General features: G+C 34.2%; 1 protein-coding gene across 4 annotated transcripts in view; it reads right to left on the bottom strand.

Moving 5' to 3' along the window:
- Smap1 (small ArfGAP 1) overlaps positions 1 to 18,685 on the bottom strand; it is a 187,713-nt gene that overhangs the window by 11,710 nt on the left and 157,318 nt on the right. For all 4 annotated transcript variants that reach the window (XM_027928173.2, XM_027928172.3, XM_027928171.3 and 1 more), the window contains one exon: positions 11,439 to 11,529. In XM_027928173.2, coding sequence (XP_027783974.1) covers positions 11,439 to 11,529 — 91 coding nt within the window. The remainder of the gene's footprint in view (positions 1 to 11,438; positions 11,530 to 18,685) is intronic.

Consider the following 18,685-nt stretch of genomic DNA (forward strand, 5'->3'; position numbering starts at 1 on the left):
GACTGGGAAAGATTTTCTCATGCCTCCAAAAACCTGAGGTAAGAAACCTTCTCCCAAGCCAAATAAATGTTTTCTTCTAGCCAGATACCTTGTAATGAGCACAGGTGATTCTTTTCTGTTCTCATACATACAACATACCTGCCCCCCTTTTCTTTTTATCCTGGTCTTCTCCCTATGTGATCCCTTCTGGATTTCATTCCTAATGATCTTCCTTGTTACTACAAAAGCTACACATTCATAAAACTGTTGAAAACATTCTTAACCTAAATGAAAATTTCTCAGCCTTGCAAAATCAGTAAATAAAAGTTCCCAGTGGGGGTTCAGTGTTTGCTAATCTTACAAAATACATTTGGCTTGCTAAACACATTTCTTAAAAAAGGACTGTTTCAATTTATTCTGAAGGTCATTGTGTTTTTAATTTTTAGTATTAAAAAGGGCAGATAAAGACTCACTATCATTACCATGATTATAAACATCACATTTATCCTGGATGTTTTAAAACATTTCCCTCAACTATCTCCAGTTACAGAAACTAGGGTACAGAGAGATTAAAATACTTCCTCAAAGTTACCTAGTTAAGCAGCAACAATTGTACTTATGTGTACCCCTAGACTAGTGCTCTTTTATTTACCATATCAGAAGACATGTAATTATAAGTTACTTAGTTATAAAGAAATCACTTAAAATTCTGAAAATTAAAAACCAATTTAAAAATAATTTACATTTGTTATAAGTCTGAGAATAAGGAACATAGTGAAAGAAATCATTCTAGACTGTGCCTATATATTTCATCTCCCCAATCTATCACCTTTGTACCCTGGCCAATATCTTCTAAATTTATAGGGGAATAATATAGAAGGGCATGATCATCAACAAACAAACTAGGCTAAGGGAAGAAATTGGGATATAATCAGCACTCAATGAATGAAGAGTATTTCAAATCACTGGGTGTTAAATACATTCTTTTGATCAAGGAACCACTAATAGCACTGTCCTTGCTGACTGACTGAATTAAAGCTGAGATCTCAAAAGTGACAAAATACCAAGATGTTGAAAAAAGTTTTCAGAGAAATATTTTAAAAATTTAGAAATAATAAGCCTTATTCAAATTAAATGGCTTACATGGGGTAAATCACCATATTTTTAAATATTTAAATTAATATAGGTTATGTCTTGTTTGTACATGTGAGTTTGAATATATGAGTGTGTATACACACACATATACACAGGCAAATGGAAACTTGCAACCAACTACATCAAGCCTTCTCTGAGATAAAGGGTTATCTACAAAAACAGGTAATCAGGATTCACCTCAAACATATCTCACTGTGTGTGTTCCTTGCTCAGTTACAAAATGGTGGTGGGAGCAGCTAGCAACAGCAGGAGGCAGCAGCCCCCTTTAATCAATATGCAGAAACAGTAGTTGGTGGACAATAAAAATAATGGGAGATCTAAAGTACAAGAAAAGCCTCAGGCAAATGTCAGAAATTTAGCTGGGACAACAACATAAAAAACGATAATGAAGCACAAAGGACCCCTTGAAAAGGCAATGCAGTAAAATGAAAGAAAGAAATTAGGACAATGCAGAAGAAATTAGGACAATGCAGTAAAATGAAAGGATTTCAAACTTAAAAGCAAGGCATCAAATGTACAGTTAGTAGTTTGTGGGTAACTATTTTCTTTCTACATTAGCTTAAGTTTTCAAGCTACCATTTTATTTGTGAACTGAGTTGGTGAATGAATGTTTTAAACTGCACACATACCAGAAATTGACAAGAAAGGTTAAAATGTTTTGAGCTACAAAAAAAAAAAAAAAAAAAGTTAAACCAGTGCTATATCTTACAAGAATGTAAGGCATGCCCAGCATGCACTTACTGACATCTTGATGCTTAGAGATGCTTAGAAAGAAGGTTAACTTTTCAAATCTGACAAAGTCTTGAAAGCCAATCTTGATTGTCTAGGAATCATTAATATGATGAGTGAGTCTGTTGATTCTATTAACCTTGGCTGTACCAGAACTCATCTGACAGTAATAATCCAAATGAGGACCAAGTTAAAAAAACGTATTTTAATGGATACTTGGCCTGTTCCAAGTACCTTTAAGAATATATAAACTAAAAGAAAATAAGAATAAAACACTTCACAGTTTGAACACTAATATTTGCTTGAACACTAATATTTATTTAAGTTCTATGGTTAGGCACTCTGATCAATGCTTTATATAAAGTATCTCAATTTAATCCTCATAGTACCTCAAGGGAATTTTCATAACAAGCTATGGATTTTAAGAGAGGCTACATGCTGCTATACCTGGGTGGCGGTGAGGGGGAAATCACATTAAATAACCAGTTTGAAAAACTTTTCCTTGGGCCCCCAGGCAGAAAGAGGTGCTCCACTCCAGGGTTAAAAGACTTTATTTACATGGCTATCAGCCCATGTCCCTAAAAATGCACCTTAAGAGTATGTGCTGACTTTACCATCCCACCCAGGCACAGTTCTTGGCTCAGGCTCCATTCTGAGGCAATGACCTCCTGAGTTCACAATGCACAGTACCACCTTCTCTTCAGGTTAGACCACCTATATGCAGTCTACAATTAGTAGCTCATAACCATTTTCTTTCCATATCATTTTAAGATTCCAGGCTAGTATTTTATTTGCAAACTGAGTTGGTATGAAGGAATGGTAGGTAGCCAGCTGACTCCAACTCTAATAGGCACTGCAAAACAGCAGCTTTCCTAAATGTCCTATGCCTTTCATTTTTAGTTTTTAATGACAACAGACTGGACATGCCTCAGTATACTCCAGGCCTCTTAGCTCTCCTGGCATCATTTTTATAGCCCAGAGTCTTTGTCCAGTTCCTCCTGCCCTATCACCAGAAAGAGTACAGCTGCCTCCTTAATTCAATGCCTGACAAAAAGCTAATGCTCAATAATGGCTGGAAAACTGAATTGTTTTCCAGAGACAAATTATTGATGAATATCTTGGTTACAGGCAGAGCCATAGATAAAAACAATTAATAGTTAGTGATCCTATTTTTGTTGGGAGAAAAAGTGAAATAATGACACTGTTTTTGAAAAGTACCAGAGATCTCCTGATTACAAATCCCTTTTCAGTCTTTGTCCTATTTGACCACTAGCTCATTTATCCTGAGCTGATCCTTCTCCCTTGAAGATCTCCTCCTTCGCACCTAAGGTTACATTCTCTTGGAAGATCAGGAAATCAATGCTCTCAGTATCCCTGGCTAGTTCTCCCCTCTCCGTGTTCACAGCCATAGCTTATAAACTATGATCTGCCCATGATAATACAACTGCTTCCTAACTGGAATCCTTTTACCAAGGCTTCCTCTTTTTGGTTTACTGATTAGAGAGAGGCTAGAATTTCTCTTTCTAAATCAGAAATGTGTCTTTAAGTCACTGTCCACAGCTTGGCACATCGCTGCTCTTAGTACCACACGTGATTACCCACATACAAGTCGGTCTCTTTCACTGACCGACCTCCCTGCTGGCTACGGCATCACTTATTCTCCTCCAGGCCTGTTCCATGTGTCCTACCACAGCACCTGACAGATACTGCAAGGCTGTCTGCTCAATAATAAGAAATTGATGGATTATAAATCATAAAATATTTGACAATGTTAAGACATTAACTGAGTCTATCTGGGTAGCTGCTTATCTTTTCCAACTGTTATCCATTGTACAGGTAACCTCCACAGACCATTAGCTTTCATCTGAAATAGACAAGCATAGTATAAAACAAATTTGTTTCTCCTATCACTAATAGTAGCAAGAAAAGTAACCTACAAATTAAAGAAAATAAAATTTAAATTACAATTTTATTATTAATACAGATTTCAAACTCAGTTCTCGGGCAGTTCTCATAATCCCATCTCTTCCCTCACAGATAATTCTCTTATCTTCCAGTTTCCAAGTGCAACTACATCTCCTACTTGCACTACTGTAAACACAGAGAGCTAATTTTCTGGTATTTACCAGCGTTCCATCAACTCTGCTGGTGCTCAATAAATATTAATTGAATTCATGTTTTAATTGAATGTCAAAGGCTTTAGCTGGTCATAATCTATTTGCACAAATAATAAAAAACATGTCAAAGAGCAACATGAGATTTCATGTATTACTAATCTAGTTTAGAATGTGATAAGTAAGTGGATGTTATGTTTTTCATTACCATTTCTGACTGAGTGTGAACATTCAGCCTTGAATATACCCTTGCTACAATGAAAACTGTCAAGGCTAATTCTTCATAGATAACTACTGAGGCATCAAGGTAAGCAGCAATTAATTTTAAGTGAAAAGAGTGCTGATTAAAAAAAGGTTGCTTCTTTGAGATATAGTGTTGCTTTCCTTAATGACAAAACTCCTTAAAGCTTCCTAAATTTTGTTTTGCTCATAGAATTCTTATTTTCTACTCAAGAAACCATTTAAAGCTTTTTCCTTAATAAAAAATGTTACTTGGAACTCATTTGTATTAAAAATATGACTTGCTTCATGAGATGAAATTAGCTCCTACATACCTTACTTTGTAAATTCAAATCATAAATTTCCACTTGAAACAAATTAAATTTTTTTAAGTTTTAAATTGTTTTCAAATGTTTTCTTTAAAATATGTCTAGAGTTAAGTGGAGCTACATATTTATTTTTAAATCTTTTTAGCACTAAACAGATGTTATTTGCCAAAATGATTGATATGGCCTTACAAGACAATCCTAAACCTCATGCTCACTTTTTATGCCCTTACCAAGTGGCTAGCCAGTTACTAGTAGAAGGAGGTAAATCTACTTTTGCACATTCCCATAATCTAGCCAATTTGTGAGCAAGAGATGCTCACTACAATGCTGTGTAGAGGGAAGCACTGCAGTGCTACCTATCTTTTAGGAGGCACACACACTGATTTAGAGGTGCTGTCTGGGACTGCTGATACACTTACACACACACACACACACACACACACAATCTCTACCATTTTATTGCCTCAAAAGATAAGACATATATAAATATGAAACCAACTTAGATAAAACAAATTTCTTTCCAAATGATGACAAAATGTGACAAACTAAATTTCTTTGACATCATCTAATTTCTTCAGTTTTTTTAGGCAGCTGCAGATCCTCATAGGCAAAGACCATGCTTTGCAATCACTGTTTCCAACTATCTCCCTCTTTCTCTCTCAATGACAGTGGTATTCATAACATAACCTAGTAGGAATCCTATTTATGTTATTCAGCATAATTCAAGTCCCTCTGCTACACGTACTTTCAAAGATCCATGCTACCTCTTACTGGTCTCCTCTGACCTGGTGATCAGAATACAGTCTCAGCACAGGACTGAATAGAACTACTGTGCTAGGTGTTTCACAAAAAGCACACCATTTACTCCAGCCACCAAATACAGAAGAGGTTTTATTTCCACAAGCCAGATGAAGATGCAAGAGATCAGAAAAAACACAGGTATAGCCTCAAAATTCAGTGTTCCCCTATGCCATCTATCTATCTGACAAATGGTTTCCATTTGATAAACAGATTTATTTGTATGACACTGTCTCACCTGGTAGTGTTAGAGCTCAATATAGTGTTAAGCATATGAACTCTGGAACCAGAAAACACAGTTTAAATCCTTGCTCTATGACTAGGCTATACACTGATAGCTGTATTTCACTAGCATTGTGGCTATATTGTATTGTTTAAAGAATAATGATGAGAAAAAGAAAGTCTATATATGTTCAGTACAGATGCAATTTTCCCCCCAAATATTTTAAACCCAAGGTTGGTTGAATCCATAGACATGAATCCACAGAGGGGAGACCCATTGTATTACCTTAGTGGAATCATCTTAACCTACTGCTAACCAGTCTCCCAGTTATTTTAAAAAATATTTTTATTTTTTTAATTTTTATGTGGTGTTGAGGGATCAAACCCAGCGCCCTGCACATGCCAGGCGAGCATGCTACCACTTGAGCCACATCCCCAACCAGTCTCCCAGTTTTTAATCATTACAAAAACAATGTAATAATCAACAAAGACACTGGCGTAACAGTATAATACAGAGTCCTAAAGGATTACACTGGTAAGGGGAAATGAAAAGCATCACTCCTACATGCCCTAGAAATTGATTTCAATTTTCTTTTACTATAGGAGGTATATATTAAAGTCAAGAATGTGTCTGTGTTTGATTCAAGTGTGTGCATTTAAGACTTGTTCAGCACAACACTTAGTCAAGAGTGGCCCCAAGACTCTAGATACTTTCCAAGACTAGATGGCAGATACTAATCAAGTATTTCCCACTTCTGGTGGAAGAGCATAAAACACTAATTAGTATTTCTAAGGCTTTAAACATGAATCAACATCTAACCATGAAGCAGTCCTTTCAGGTATAATCAGGAACATAAAGCAAGGATCAACAAACCACAGTCAAACCTATTTTTAAAGCTTTTTGGATCCTAATCCATGTTTATTGGTTTACTTACTTGTTTTAGCTGCTTGTATACTACAATGGGAGTTGAGAGGTTGCAAGACAGATTATATGGTCTGCAAAGGCAACAATATTTTCTTTTGCTCTTTTCAGAAAAAAATTGCTGATTCCAACTAAAAAGTATATATAAAAACATTTTATGTTTGACTTTTGGAATGGGCACTACATCAGGAAAAGAGAGCTAAATAAAGTAGGTTTAGCTTGTGTTACCAGGTTGAAAACAAGAGCATGGGCTTATCAATGTTCCATTTAAAGAGAATATAGAATTTCTAAAAATTGATATTAATATTCTCATAACAGGGTAATAGTTAAGAGTGATTCAGGCAGCCATGACCCTTGGAACACATGGCCTTCCATGGCTATGTGACTAAACTATTTCTGTCTAGAAACGTTTTAAGTTAATGCCTGTCTGTTCTGGTTTCCCTCATGGGATATGCTGTTTTTTTTTTTTTTTTTTTTTTTTTTTTTTGCATGACTATAAGTCATACTTCAAGACGTCTTCTCTGAAATATCCACTATGTTTTCAATTCACAGGAGAATAACAGAGTCCCACTAGGGGAAAGTGGTGTGCTCTTGAGCAGAAAATTAAGTTTACTGATTGAGGCTGACATCTATAATCAATCCAGATTTAGGACCATTGTTTGTTTTGAGATAAAGGGATTGTTGATTCTCTGCAGTTTCATGGACTTTCATGAACACAGCTTTAAAAAAAACAAAGTCTGAAGCTGGGCATACTGGTCCACACCTATAGTCTCAGCTAGTTAGGAGGCTGAGGCAAAAGTCTGAGGACAGCCTGGGCAACTTAATAAGACCCTACCTCAAAATAAAAAGAGCAGGGGATGTAACTCAGTTGTAGAGTGCCCCTCAGTATTAATCCCCAGTATTAAGGAGAAAAAATATATCTGAAAATATTTTTTAAAAGAATTTAGGTTACTGATAGACAGCAGGTATGAAGAGTTGTAGGTTCTCTGGATAAAACACTCATCCTGCTTTTCCTACTGCTAAAACTCTAGCACAAGCAGTTCTCTTCCTGATCACATCTTTCACCTATTCCATCTTTGCAACTCTTCCATTGTATGATCCAAAGCCTGCTGTCCAGCATCAGCAAAATCTCCTCTATATATCCTTTACCTCTTCTCCAACTCTGCCTTCACCATATTGCTTTAAATAAACCTTGATTCTCCCCTAGAGATACAACTTCCTGAAGCTTTCCAACTGTCTAAAAAAAGAGCTGGCCTAGCATATTCACAAACCCAGGGGTGAGAGAAATAAATATAAATTGATAGAAGCCATTGATGCTTTGGAATTGTTTGCTATGCAGCATGGACAACAATAGTTGACTATTCCAGAAACTGATAACAAAAGAGGGGTGCTGAAATCTATGGACCGACTTTGACACACAGTGGTGGAAGACAAGGAAATCCTTATAGGAACTTGAAAAACAGAGATACAATATGCAATGGTGAAACAGTTGGTATATAATGCCTTGTAAAAAGTGAAAGGCAGAAAATATCAAAGTTGTAGCAGAGCTGCCCTAGTTGACCTACAGCCCTGAGAATAAAAGATGTTTATTGTTGTAAGCTGTTATAATCTGGGGGTTATTTACTAGGCAGCATTATTGCAGCAACAGATGAGTATCTCAAAGGCTAAGTAGTTCTAACAGATTTTATGTCTCACAAAACCTAAAGTATTTATTTCAATTCTTAATATAAAAAGTTTGTCAACTCTTTCTTTAGACAGAGGCTGCTCTGTCAATATGGGTCCAAAGTAAAGATGATGTGAAGCAGAGCATTGGCTGATTTCAGATGTACACAACATGAGAGACAAGTAAGCTTTCTTTACAGCAAGCCACCAATGTTTTGAGGAAGTTTGTTACCACAGTATAATCTAGCATATTCTGATATAGAAATTTACTCTGACTTTGTTTTCAAGGGAAATAACTCAGATTACTAGTACTTTTTTTTCACTATTTACTCCTTCCTGGTTATCTCTCCAGGACCCTTGTTGTATTTCCCTATTCTCTAAACATCTGAGAGCCATGGGGCACAGCACCTCTTCTCTTCAGTCTAAATACACTCCCTTAGTGAATGCATCCAGTTTCTTAACTTTAAACAACATTTACATGCTGATGACTTCCAACTTTATATTCCTCACCCAGGTCTCTCCCTAAACTCATAATTCACATAACTGCCTGATTAAGATCTCATTTATGATAAAATTAACCTTTTTGGTCTAAGAAATTAGAATTTCAAATTTATTATGACCCAAGTAAAACTCCTAATCTTCCATCCAAACTTCCTACAGACTTTCCCACCAAAGTAAATGGTAACTTGATTCTTCTGACAGCTCAGATGGAAAACACTGAGTACCATCCCTAGCTCCCCTTTCCTCTCATTTTCCACATTGAATTAGTCAGCAAATCTTAGTGAATCTATCTTCAGTATATATCCAAAATCTGATTGGTACATCTTACCACCTCAAATACCACCATCTAGTATAAGCCATCATCTCTTCTTGTAATACTGCAACACTTCTTCCTGCTTACAGCCTTGCTTTGCTACAGAAATTATGAGGACTAGGACAACAATTCTTTAGATACTAAAATCAGCTTATTAAATCTTTGTAATCCTCTCCAATGTATTTTAGGTCACTTAAAGTAAAAGCCGAAGTCTTGTCACAGTCTGCCCCTTTCCTCACTCCTTACCTTCCATATCTCCTCTGTCATTAATTTCCCCAGATCATTTCACTCTAGCGATACTGTTGTCCTTGCTGGTCTTTGGACACTTCAAATAGGCTGCTACTGAAGAGGTTTTGCATACTTGCTGTTCTCCTATCTGGAATGCTCTTGCCCACAAACCCAGATATCCATAAGCTTCATCTTGTCAATCCTATTTAAAATCACAACTCCCATTTTTATTTTATTTATAGCACTTACCATATAAGACCTACTACATATGCTACTTACTTATTCACTATCTCCCCAGATAGAATGAAAGCTCCCAGAAGATAGGGGTTATTACTATCTTCTTTCAGAATTATCTCCTTTGTGTCTACAAGGAGCATGGACACATGGGAGACACTCAATATTTGCTGAACTAGTTAATGAATCTGTAATCAGATCTAGTCTATATCTAATATTTCTAAGTTCCAAACTAATAATTTAGGCACTTAGACTGGAAATAAAATGTTGCATTGAGAACAAAGATTCATACAGTAAGATAATTTTTTTTTTTTTACTTTGGTAATAAATCTTTTTTTTTTTATTTCCTTTTCTCATTTACAGCAAAGAAAATACAGAAATTATGAGAACTAGAATTCAACACAATTATATTTAGAGCTCTTGGACTGGACTAAAGCCTTAGTTTTAAGATTACAGTTATTTTTCCACTATCATAAAAGAATTTGACCTCCAGGGAGTATGTTTGTATGATATACCAGATTCCTAAGAAATGAATAAAACACTCAAGTGTAATTCTTAAAAGAGAAAACAATTGACTCAATAAGACTCAAGATAAGTTTTTTGAAATTTGAAAAGTGCTGTATGAAATTTAACTTTACTGTTCAAATGGCTTTCATTCTTTTCCTTTACTTGTCAGTCTTTCTCAAAACTAAACAAATGCTTTTTAAATTAAGTACTGCTCTAAAACTCAGATAGTATTAGAAATAACCATTTATCAAACCAATTCTTTTAGGAGGAATAAAACTGTAAAAAAAAAAAAAAAAAGGCTGACAATATTCACAGATGAGCATAGTATAAGCACATCTTGAATGAAAGTCTGTTTACAACATTTATCAACATGTACACCAATATATATCTGTTAGCCATTAAAATAAATAGGACATTAAATTGAGTACTTCTCATTGTCATCAGATATGTAATATAATATGAAGGTAACCATTAGATTTGGATATAAAATACATTGCTTAGGTTAAATAAAACTAAAGTTTTAACCTGAATATTTTACAATATGGCTATCCCAGAAATATTTTCACTAAGGTAGAACCCTCACAACCATCAAACTAAAATAATTGAAGGGGGTGGGGGAGTATAGGGCAAAAGGAGAAGGAAAGGAAGATAAGGGTGAGGGGTAGAGAAAGGAAGAAGAAAAAAGAACCCACGCCTTATTTTAAATGTTGAAATGTCACATCTACCAAGCCTTTGATGATTACTTTGATATCTCTTTTTCCCCCAAGGAACTCATTACTTATGTTTCAGTGAAGACAGTACTGACAGACACTGGCTCCCTTATTAAAGATTTCCTTTCTGTAGAATTCGGCAAACTAGTCCTACCATTTTCAAATTCTGTTAACAGGTAACTTTTGGTATACTTAAGATAACACCATCCTGAAGTCTTCTTTGATATAAGGAGAGTAACTAAGAACAGAGTAGGGACAAAGAGCATGAGAAGAAGATTAACATTAAACAGGGATGAGAGGTGGGAGGGAAAGGGAGAGAGAAGGGAAATCGCATGGAAATGGAAGGAGACCCTCAGGGTTACACAAAATTACATACAAGAGGAAGTGAGGGGAAAGGGAAAAATAATACAAGGGGGAGAAATGAATGACAGTAGAGGGGGTAGAGACAGAAGAGGGGAGGGGAGGGGAGGGGAGGGGAGGGGGGATAGTAGAGGATAGGAAAGGCAGCAGAATACAACAGACACTAGTATGGCAATATGTAAATCAACGGATGTGTAACTGATGTGATTCTGCAATCTGTATACGGGGCAAAAATGGGAGTTCATAACCCACTTGAATCAAAGTGTGAAATATATCAAGAACTATGTAATGTTTTGAACAACCAACAATAAAAATTAAAAAAAAAAATGAATGATCTATAGCTACATTAAATAGCCAAAAAAAAAAAAAAAAAAAGATAACACCATTATATTTGTTTCAAATAAAGATTTCAATTATTTTATATTCTAATTGTGGCTTTCACTGTTTATTACTTACCAAGTCCTAAAAGATCAACAGTGGGCTCTGCAGCTTTTTTAGGGCTGGTACTTTTTTTAGGCTCCAATTGTTGATCTTCTTTCTTCTGTAGCTTTTGAAGTAAACAATTAGATATATTAATTTTTCTTAAATCAAACAAACCTTTTAATTCCAACTTATTATGCACATTTTTGGTACAGTTAATATAACAAAGCATATGAACACAGTGAATGAAGCTTAATGCATTTATCATATAAAAAACAAATATGGTCTGGGGTTGTGGCTTAGTGGTAGAGCACTTGCCTAGCATGTGTGAGGCCCTGGGTTCAGTTCTCAGCACCACATAAAAATAAATAAATAAAATAAAGGTATTCTGTACGATTACAACTAAAAAATAAATATTAAAAAAAATAGACATGGTATTTTTTTTTTCTTTTTTTGTGGTGCTGGGGACTGAACCCAGGGCCTTACACATGCTAGGCAAATGCTCTATCACTGAGCTACATCCTAACATGGTTTTTAAATTTGAATGATAGTTCTTTTACATTATGACCCCAAAATAGTGGATATACAAATTTAACTCTTAACATAACTGTTCTTAACATTACACCCCTAATGTGTAATTAGACTTTTTGAACAAATGCATTTCATATTATTTCCTAGCTACTCTTAATGCACTCCAGTTAGCTGAGGTTGGGGGAGACCTTGGAGTCTTTATGAACACAATAGGAGTCCCATCATCCATACTACTGGAATCACCAATATATCATGAAAAGCCCAATGAAATGTTATTTGATATATTTTCTTCCTGAGTCTACATAATTAGTTACTTTTCCAATATAATATTATTCTAGTTCTCAGAAGCTTAAGTCTTAATTATATATTCCAAACTCTTTCTTTTTCTCAAAAAAAAAATGTCATATAGGACATGATGAAAAGCACCACAACTACTATGTTCTCAGTTCTGAAATCAATATAAGAAAACAAAACATTCATTCATTTACTCATTCAATTCTCAAACCATTCCTATAAGATCATTTCTACTATTCACTATTTAAAGAATTCAGAACTTAATTGTTATGGGGTGCTGTTTGTGCGTGCCATGTGCACACACACATATTTGACACTGGGGATTGAGCTCAGGGGTGCTTTACCACTGAGCTACAGACCTTTTTATTTTAGATAGTATCTCACTAAGTTGCCTAGTCTGGCTTCAAACTTGTGATTCTCCAGCCTCTCAAGACAGCTGGGGTTACAGGTATGCACCACACAGATATCTATTCTTTAACACCCTTCTTTAAAAAAAAAAAAAAAAAACCAAAACAACTAACCTGTAACTATATATAATTTTCACAGTATCTATTCCTTTAATTTTAAACATCCAGTATAGGTTAAAACTCATCTGCTATAGTTTTGCATGTGAGAGATCCAGGGTTCAATCCCCAGCACCACAAAAACAAACAAACAAACAAACAAATAAATACAAAAATTCCAGGGCTGGTGTTGTGGCTCAGTGGGTACAGCGCTCACCTAGCACAGGTGGGGCCCTGGGTTCGATACTCAGCATCACGTAAAAATAAATTTAAAAAATAAAGGTATTATGTCCAACTACACCTAAAAAAATAAATAAAAAATTCCAAGGAAAGCATAGTTTGTAGTAACAAAGTAAGCAATTCTTTTCAGCTGATACTTAAACTGCTGAAACTTCCTTCTTTCCCTACCCATCTCCCTTCCTTTCTTCCTTCTTTTCTCCACTCATTTACTTGTCAGCCTGTGTTATTTTAAAAATTCAAATCTAGAATGGAATCTGAGGATCAAGTGGCCATGCACATACAAACCTCAAATATATGGAAACCTCAAATATTCCAGAACAGAATTCTAGCAGCTTTCTTGGAAAGGTGGTAATTGTTCATATTGTGGGAGTGAGTTTTATGCTTAGTAGATATGTAAAAATCCAAACAGAAGGCTTTAATTGAAAATAAACATATAATCTGGCCAAACTTATTCACTTGGCAAGTTAACTGAAGTTCAGATATTAGATGCCAAATAGGAAAAGACTACATCTATTACTTTCTCCTACCCAAATTTGGAATTCTACTTTGGTGTAATTCATTACTAAATCTTCTTCCACAGAAATAAATATGAAACAGACTCCAAATCTGAGTAACTCCTTCCTTGTCACTTTCTGTAGTCTAAGAATCTAGAACAGGGTCCTTCTGACTAAAATGATCTTTCAAAAAATACAAACACCAATATTTATAAAATGGTTTTGCCACCAAATTAGAATTACCTTTTAAAATATTACTGAATATGAACTATCCATCATTGTTTGAAAGAAAGAGAAAAAATCAAATCAAACAATGCCGTAGTCTTCCAGTTATTCTGACTCCCACCCCCAGAACTACTACAAAAAATCTGTGAAATCTCTTTCCTCTTAGATGTCCACACCTGTTTTCTAAGAGTTCTCTTCTTACTTAAGAGTCCAATTACATCATCGTTCAAAAGAGTGTTTATCAACCATTTTTCACAACTGCACATTTTTCACAACTGCCACATTTTTCACATTTGTATAGTTGTGTAAGATAAGGAGAAACTATAAGGCAATAATAAGGGAATGTCCTAAAACAGTTTTGTCAAACTGCAGGTGTGTCCCACTAGCAGATTTTGGAATCTGTTTTATGAACCACACTAGAAATTCTAGCATGTTAAAAAAAAATTGAGTGGTGGGTAGGGATAAATAGAAAATAGAGTGCACTATACAGAGTAATATCTGATGAATATCTGTTTTGCACATCTGCACATACATGTGAGCATAAATCTGGACATTATATATAATGTACTTTTTACCAGAGTGATAGGCTCATGCACTAAAGACAGTCTGCTTCTTTGTTCCTATAATGGGTCACAGTAGGAGTGAAGAATGTCTATGACCTGAACCTTACTATTATGAACCGAGCCGGCTACTTTAGAAGAATTTCAACAATTCAAACATAAATTACCCTTAGAGTTGGCATCTGATAATTTTTCCCACAAATCACAAAAGCAAGAGAATTGATCAGTTTAAAAGCTTATACCTGTCCATCTTCAAATCTTGCTAAGACAATAACAAACTCATCAATGTGTAGCAAAGGCAATTTTGTAGATTACTCCCTTGTGTCTTCAAAGTAATCCAAGTTTAAACTACATATATTAGTGAGAGCTATAAATACTGAACTCAGATAATACTCTACTTCATTCATAAATGTAAACATAAAAAAATAATCTTTTTTATTTTTTGAAATATTCAAGAATATATCAAAGTACCATTCTATATAAATAAAAGGAATCTCTATAAAATTCCAGAGAGTAATAACTACTTAATCTTTTAGAGCTAAATATCCATAAATACATAATTTTTTATAAAAATTCCTTGAATGATTTTCTGATAAAATGGATAATTCTAAAATTTCAGAGAGAAAGTATTTGTTTTCCTTGTCATAGGATGAGTAATAACATCCAAAAATACAGACTCAGGAATTAAGAAAATTTAACTTATATATTGCCATTATGTGGGTTAAAAAAAAAAAACCTACAATGTGATGGGTACACATAGACTTGAAATTTTAAAAAATTTAAATACCTAAGTGTTGTGTTTTACTCCATTTTACTAAACATTTAAACCTAAATTATCACCATTAAATTGAGGAACAAAGCCTGTTTCTAAAAACTACTACTTCCAGCCATTAAATCCTGTCCATAGTTAGGGCTGCCCAATACTGCCATATTATAAAAGCTGACAAGATTGCTAGTCAGTTTTAACTGAGGAGGAAGATTATAAATGGGCTTAGCTACTAAAAAAAGGAAGAGACAGCTGAAGTGTTAAATCTCTTTTCTTTGCCACATTGTATAACCCAGCATTTCAAAAATCAAACATTTAATAATTTCAAGCTAAGAACAATTTTCCTATTTCCCCTCATTATAGTATCTGTAGCAACAAGGCAATGCAATGACTTTTAACCTGGATTTATCAAAAAAGGAGCAGCAGTATCCTGTGCTCATCCTAAAACCCTGTCTCATGGCTACTCCGAAGTCCACTTAATTTCTACAGCAAAGCATATTTGTGGATTGCTCTTTTTTGTTATAAGACACTGAATATCACCAATGTTAACATTCAGAAAATTATAAACAAATTTCCAAAATGTACTTCAATTAAACACATCCATTAACAAATAGTTGTGTAATAGATTATTACTTCCTAACAAGTCCTTCTAAAATGAAAACATCTTCAGGATCATGTACAAGTCCTTTTAGAACACAAGTCATACTCATGAAATATTTTCTATTAATCTGTACCTTTGTTCCCCAGCATACCAATTCTGTTGTGTCTTGCAAAGAAAAATAAGATAAAATTATTTAAGATATATATCTCTCATATAAAAACAAAACCCATAACATCTTGAAGCCAAATATTTAAGAATAAAAGGCCATTATCTTGTTAGGAATTTTGAGCAGGGATTACTAAGTGTGGTAATACTAAGTCAATATCTTGATGACAACATCTTCCCCACATAACTGATACCCTTTTAATATTTCACATTCAGCTCAGACATGATAAATGATACATACAGAATCATTCTACTTTAAATCCTCCTCCTACTAAAATATCACATAGGGAATTTACCTTTTAATAAGTGAAGAATGCAGTCAACTCTGAGTACATAAAATTGGGCAATCTATCATTTACTAAGAAAAATTTTCTGAGAAGCAAGAATATAGGTCTACTTTAGTAAACAATTTTATAAAATATAATTTCCTTAAATTCACTTTAAGCAGATACCCCATTCATATTATTAAAGGTTTTATTAACAGAAGCTTTACTACACAATCATTTTGTGATTCATAATGCTACTTCACAGAGTATGATCACTTAGCTTGCAAGTCCTACATTTGCCACCATTTCCTATCTCTTTAAATAAAAGACATAACAGTCTCTATAATGAGTTTCACTATTCTTTGTTCAGTTAATGTAGATAACAGCATTAATACTTATTACAGAACTATACAACTTTCTAGGTTTTAGAGAAAGTTATTCAAAATTTTCTTTAAAAAATACTAATCTCAAATCATAACACTTATCTATATGAAATTTCCTTTAATATTAATAGAATCATGCACCTATAAGGGACAGAAATCTATTATGTTCAATTCTCATTTTAAAATCAAGGAAAGTAAAGTCATATGATTTGTCCAAGGGTCTCATACATGGCTGTAGTAACACAGATTAACCTCCTGATAGGGCTTCTTTTCCTTCACCATGATGCCTTTTGCTGAGTCCAGCCTTAAGACGTTTCATTTTGTTTATGCAAATATTCCCAAAATCCAAAAAACTGTGAAATACTTCTGGTCCCAAGCATTTCAGATAAGGGATAGCCAACTTTTATTTACCCAATGCTTAACAACTCATATATATTTTTCTTCCAATGATAAAAAGAGAAACTGCAATAAAGGAATCACAGCCAAGGTACATTGTAAAGACCACATGAAAGGTATAAAATGTTATAAAATTCACAAGTGATGACTCTCATGGAATGAATAGAATTATATGAAGTATAAAGGTAGGGGCATTTACTTTCAGGTATATAGTAAAGATAGGAAGAGGACCAACATGTCAAAGTTGATAAAGCTACCAGAAGAAGAAAACTGAGTATGGGATAGTGGGAAAGGGACTTAGATGGTGGACATATATCACTAACTTACAGATCTAAGTGAAAAGTAGTAATAGAAGACAAATACTTACATTTTAATTTTATCTTTATTACTTTATTTGATTTATTTCTACAATATGGAAGGACCTAAATTGCCACCTAGAGCTAGTATTTTAAATAGGCCATCAATTTTCAAAGTGAGTAGTGGATAACAAAGATATGACTTCTAGGGAAATATGTAGAACATATGTACTGTACTGATGCAGAAAAATCTGACCATGATGGTTGCGAGGCATATTAAGAGCAATGCTTTAGGAAGAGTAGCATTCATCTATCATGTCAGTAGAAGTTGAAATTGGGAATGAACTTTCTAATAGTTAGTCAATAACACACAGTTCCCAGAATACTATCTTATCTGTAACATCTCTCTGCTTAAGTCATCATGGCAAATTTAACCTTTATTAAAATTGTTAGTAACAACTCATGAATTACTTAAAAGCTTCTGGGCATTACATCATGTATACACTACTGCACAAGTAGAAAAAGAATTCAAAGACTGTATCACCACACTGTTTACTCATTTGAATCCCTTAATAAAAATAATTGTCTTACATTCCTACTCTAGATTGGCAGCTAGAACTACTACCTATGTATTTCTCCATGTGTGCTTTCACAACTGACTTATAAAATCATATTGTTTAAAACCACTTTATGTGAGAAGTAATCTTGCACATAACTCTATTCTCTGCCTCATTTATTTGTTTAGAATCTTGTTAGTTTCTTCTTTATTATTGTTTATATTGTACTTATAGATTTTATTACATTAAACTTATCTATATAAAGTATATTCTGTTCTTGAATTTAATATTCTTAAATTCTATTTTTAGGGTTTGAATTTAGAACTGCAATCTACATTTTATTTCCCCTAACCTTATAGATATCTTTAATTAAACATTCGTACAGGGCCTAGGGACACTACTGTCCCAAACAAATTTCACTGAGTTAGAGAAATATCAACAATTTACATTAATTTCAGAACTGGAAGGAGCCTTGAAGCTTTTAATCAATTCATTAAGAGATTCATAAAACACCACTGTAACATCTCTCTTCTATATTCATTCTCTAAGGAAATTTGCCAGTGTTATGGAATCATTGGATATGATGACACAGCACAGTCTATATTTAGATAATTCTGAATATTAGAAATCTTCCTTTTCAGCTGACTTTCAATATCCACCACTTATGCACATTCTCCATGCCACGGATGTGAATAAACAAATGGAAGAATGAATGTGTGGCTTCTTAGAAGCCACAGCAGATCATTAATTCATATGAAACCTTTGCTCATTTAAAAAAAAATTTATGTTTAAGACCACCTGAGAAATTTTGTCAAATGATGTCTTAACTAATCTTTATTGCTATGTCATTTAAAAATTAACAAGGTGACATGGATATACTCAGTTAATACAATGTTGGGGGAAAAAAAAAGAGTCTGTGACTAAGCCTGAGAAAAGAGCAGAAACTCCCAATACACTGGTATAAATTCTATTAACTGGACTTCTCTGGGACAACTGTCCATTCTGC

This window comes from Marmota flaviventris, chromosome 6 (genome assembly GCF_047511675.1).
Source record: "Marmota flaviventris isolate mMarFla1 chromosome 6, mMarFla1.hap1, whole genome shotgun sequence".
NCBI classification, from domain to species: Eukaryota; Metazoa; Chordata; class Mammalia; order Rodentia; family Sciuridae; genus Marmota; species Marmota flaviventris.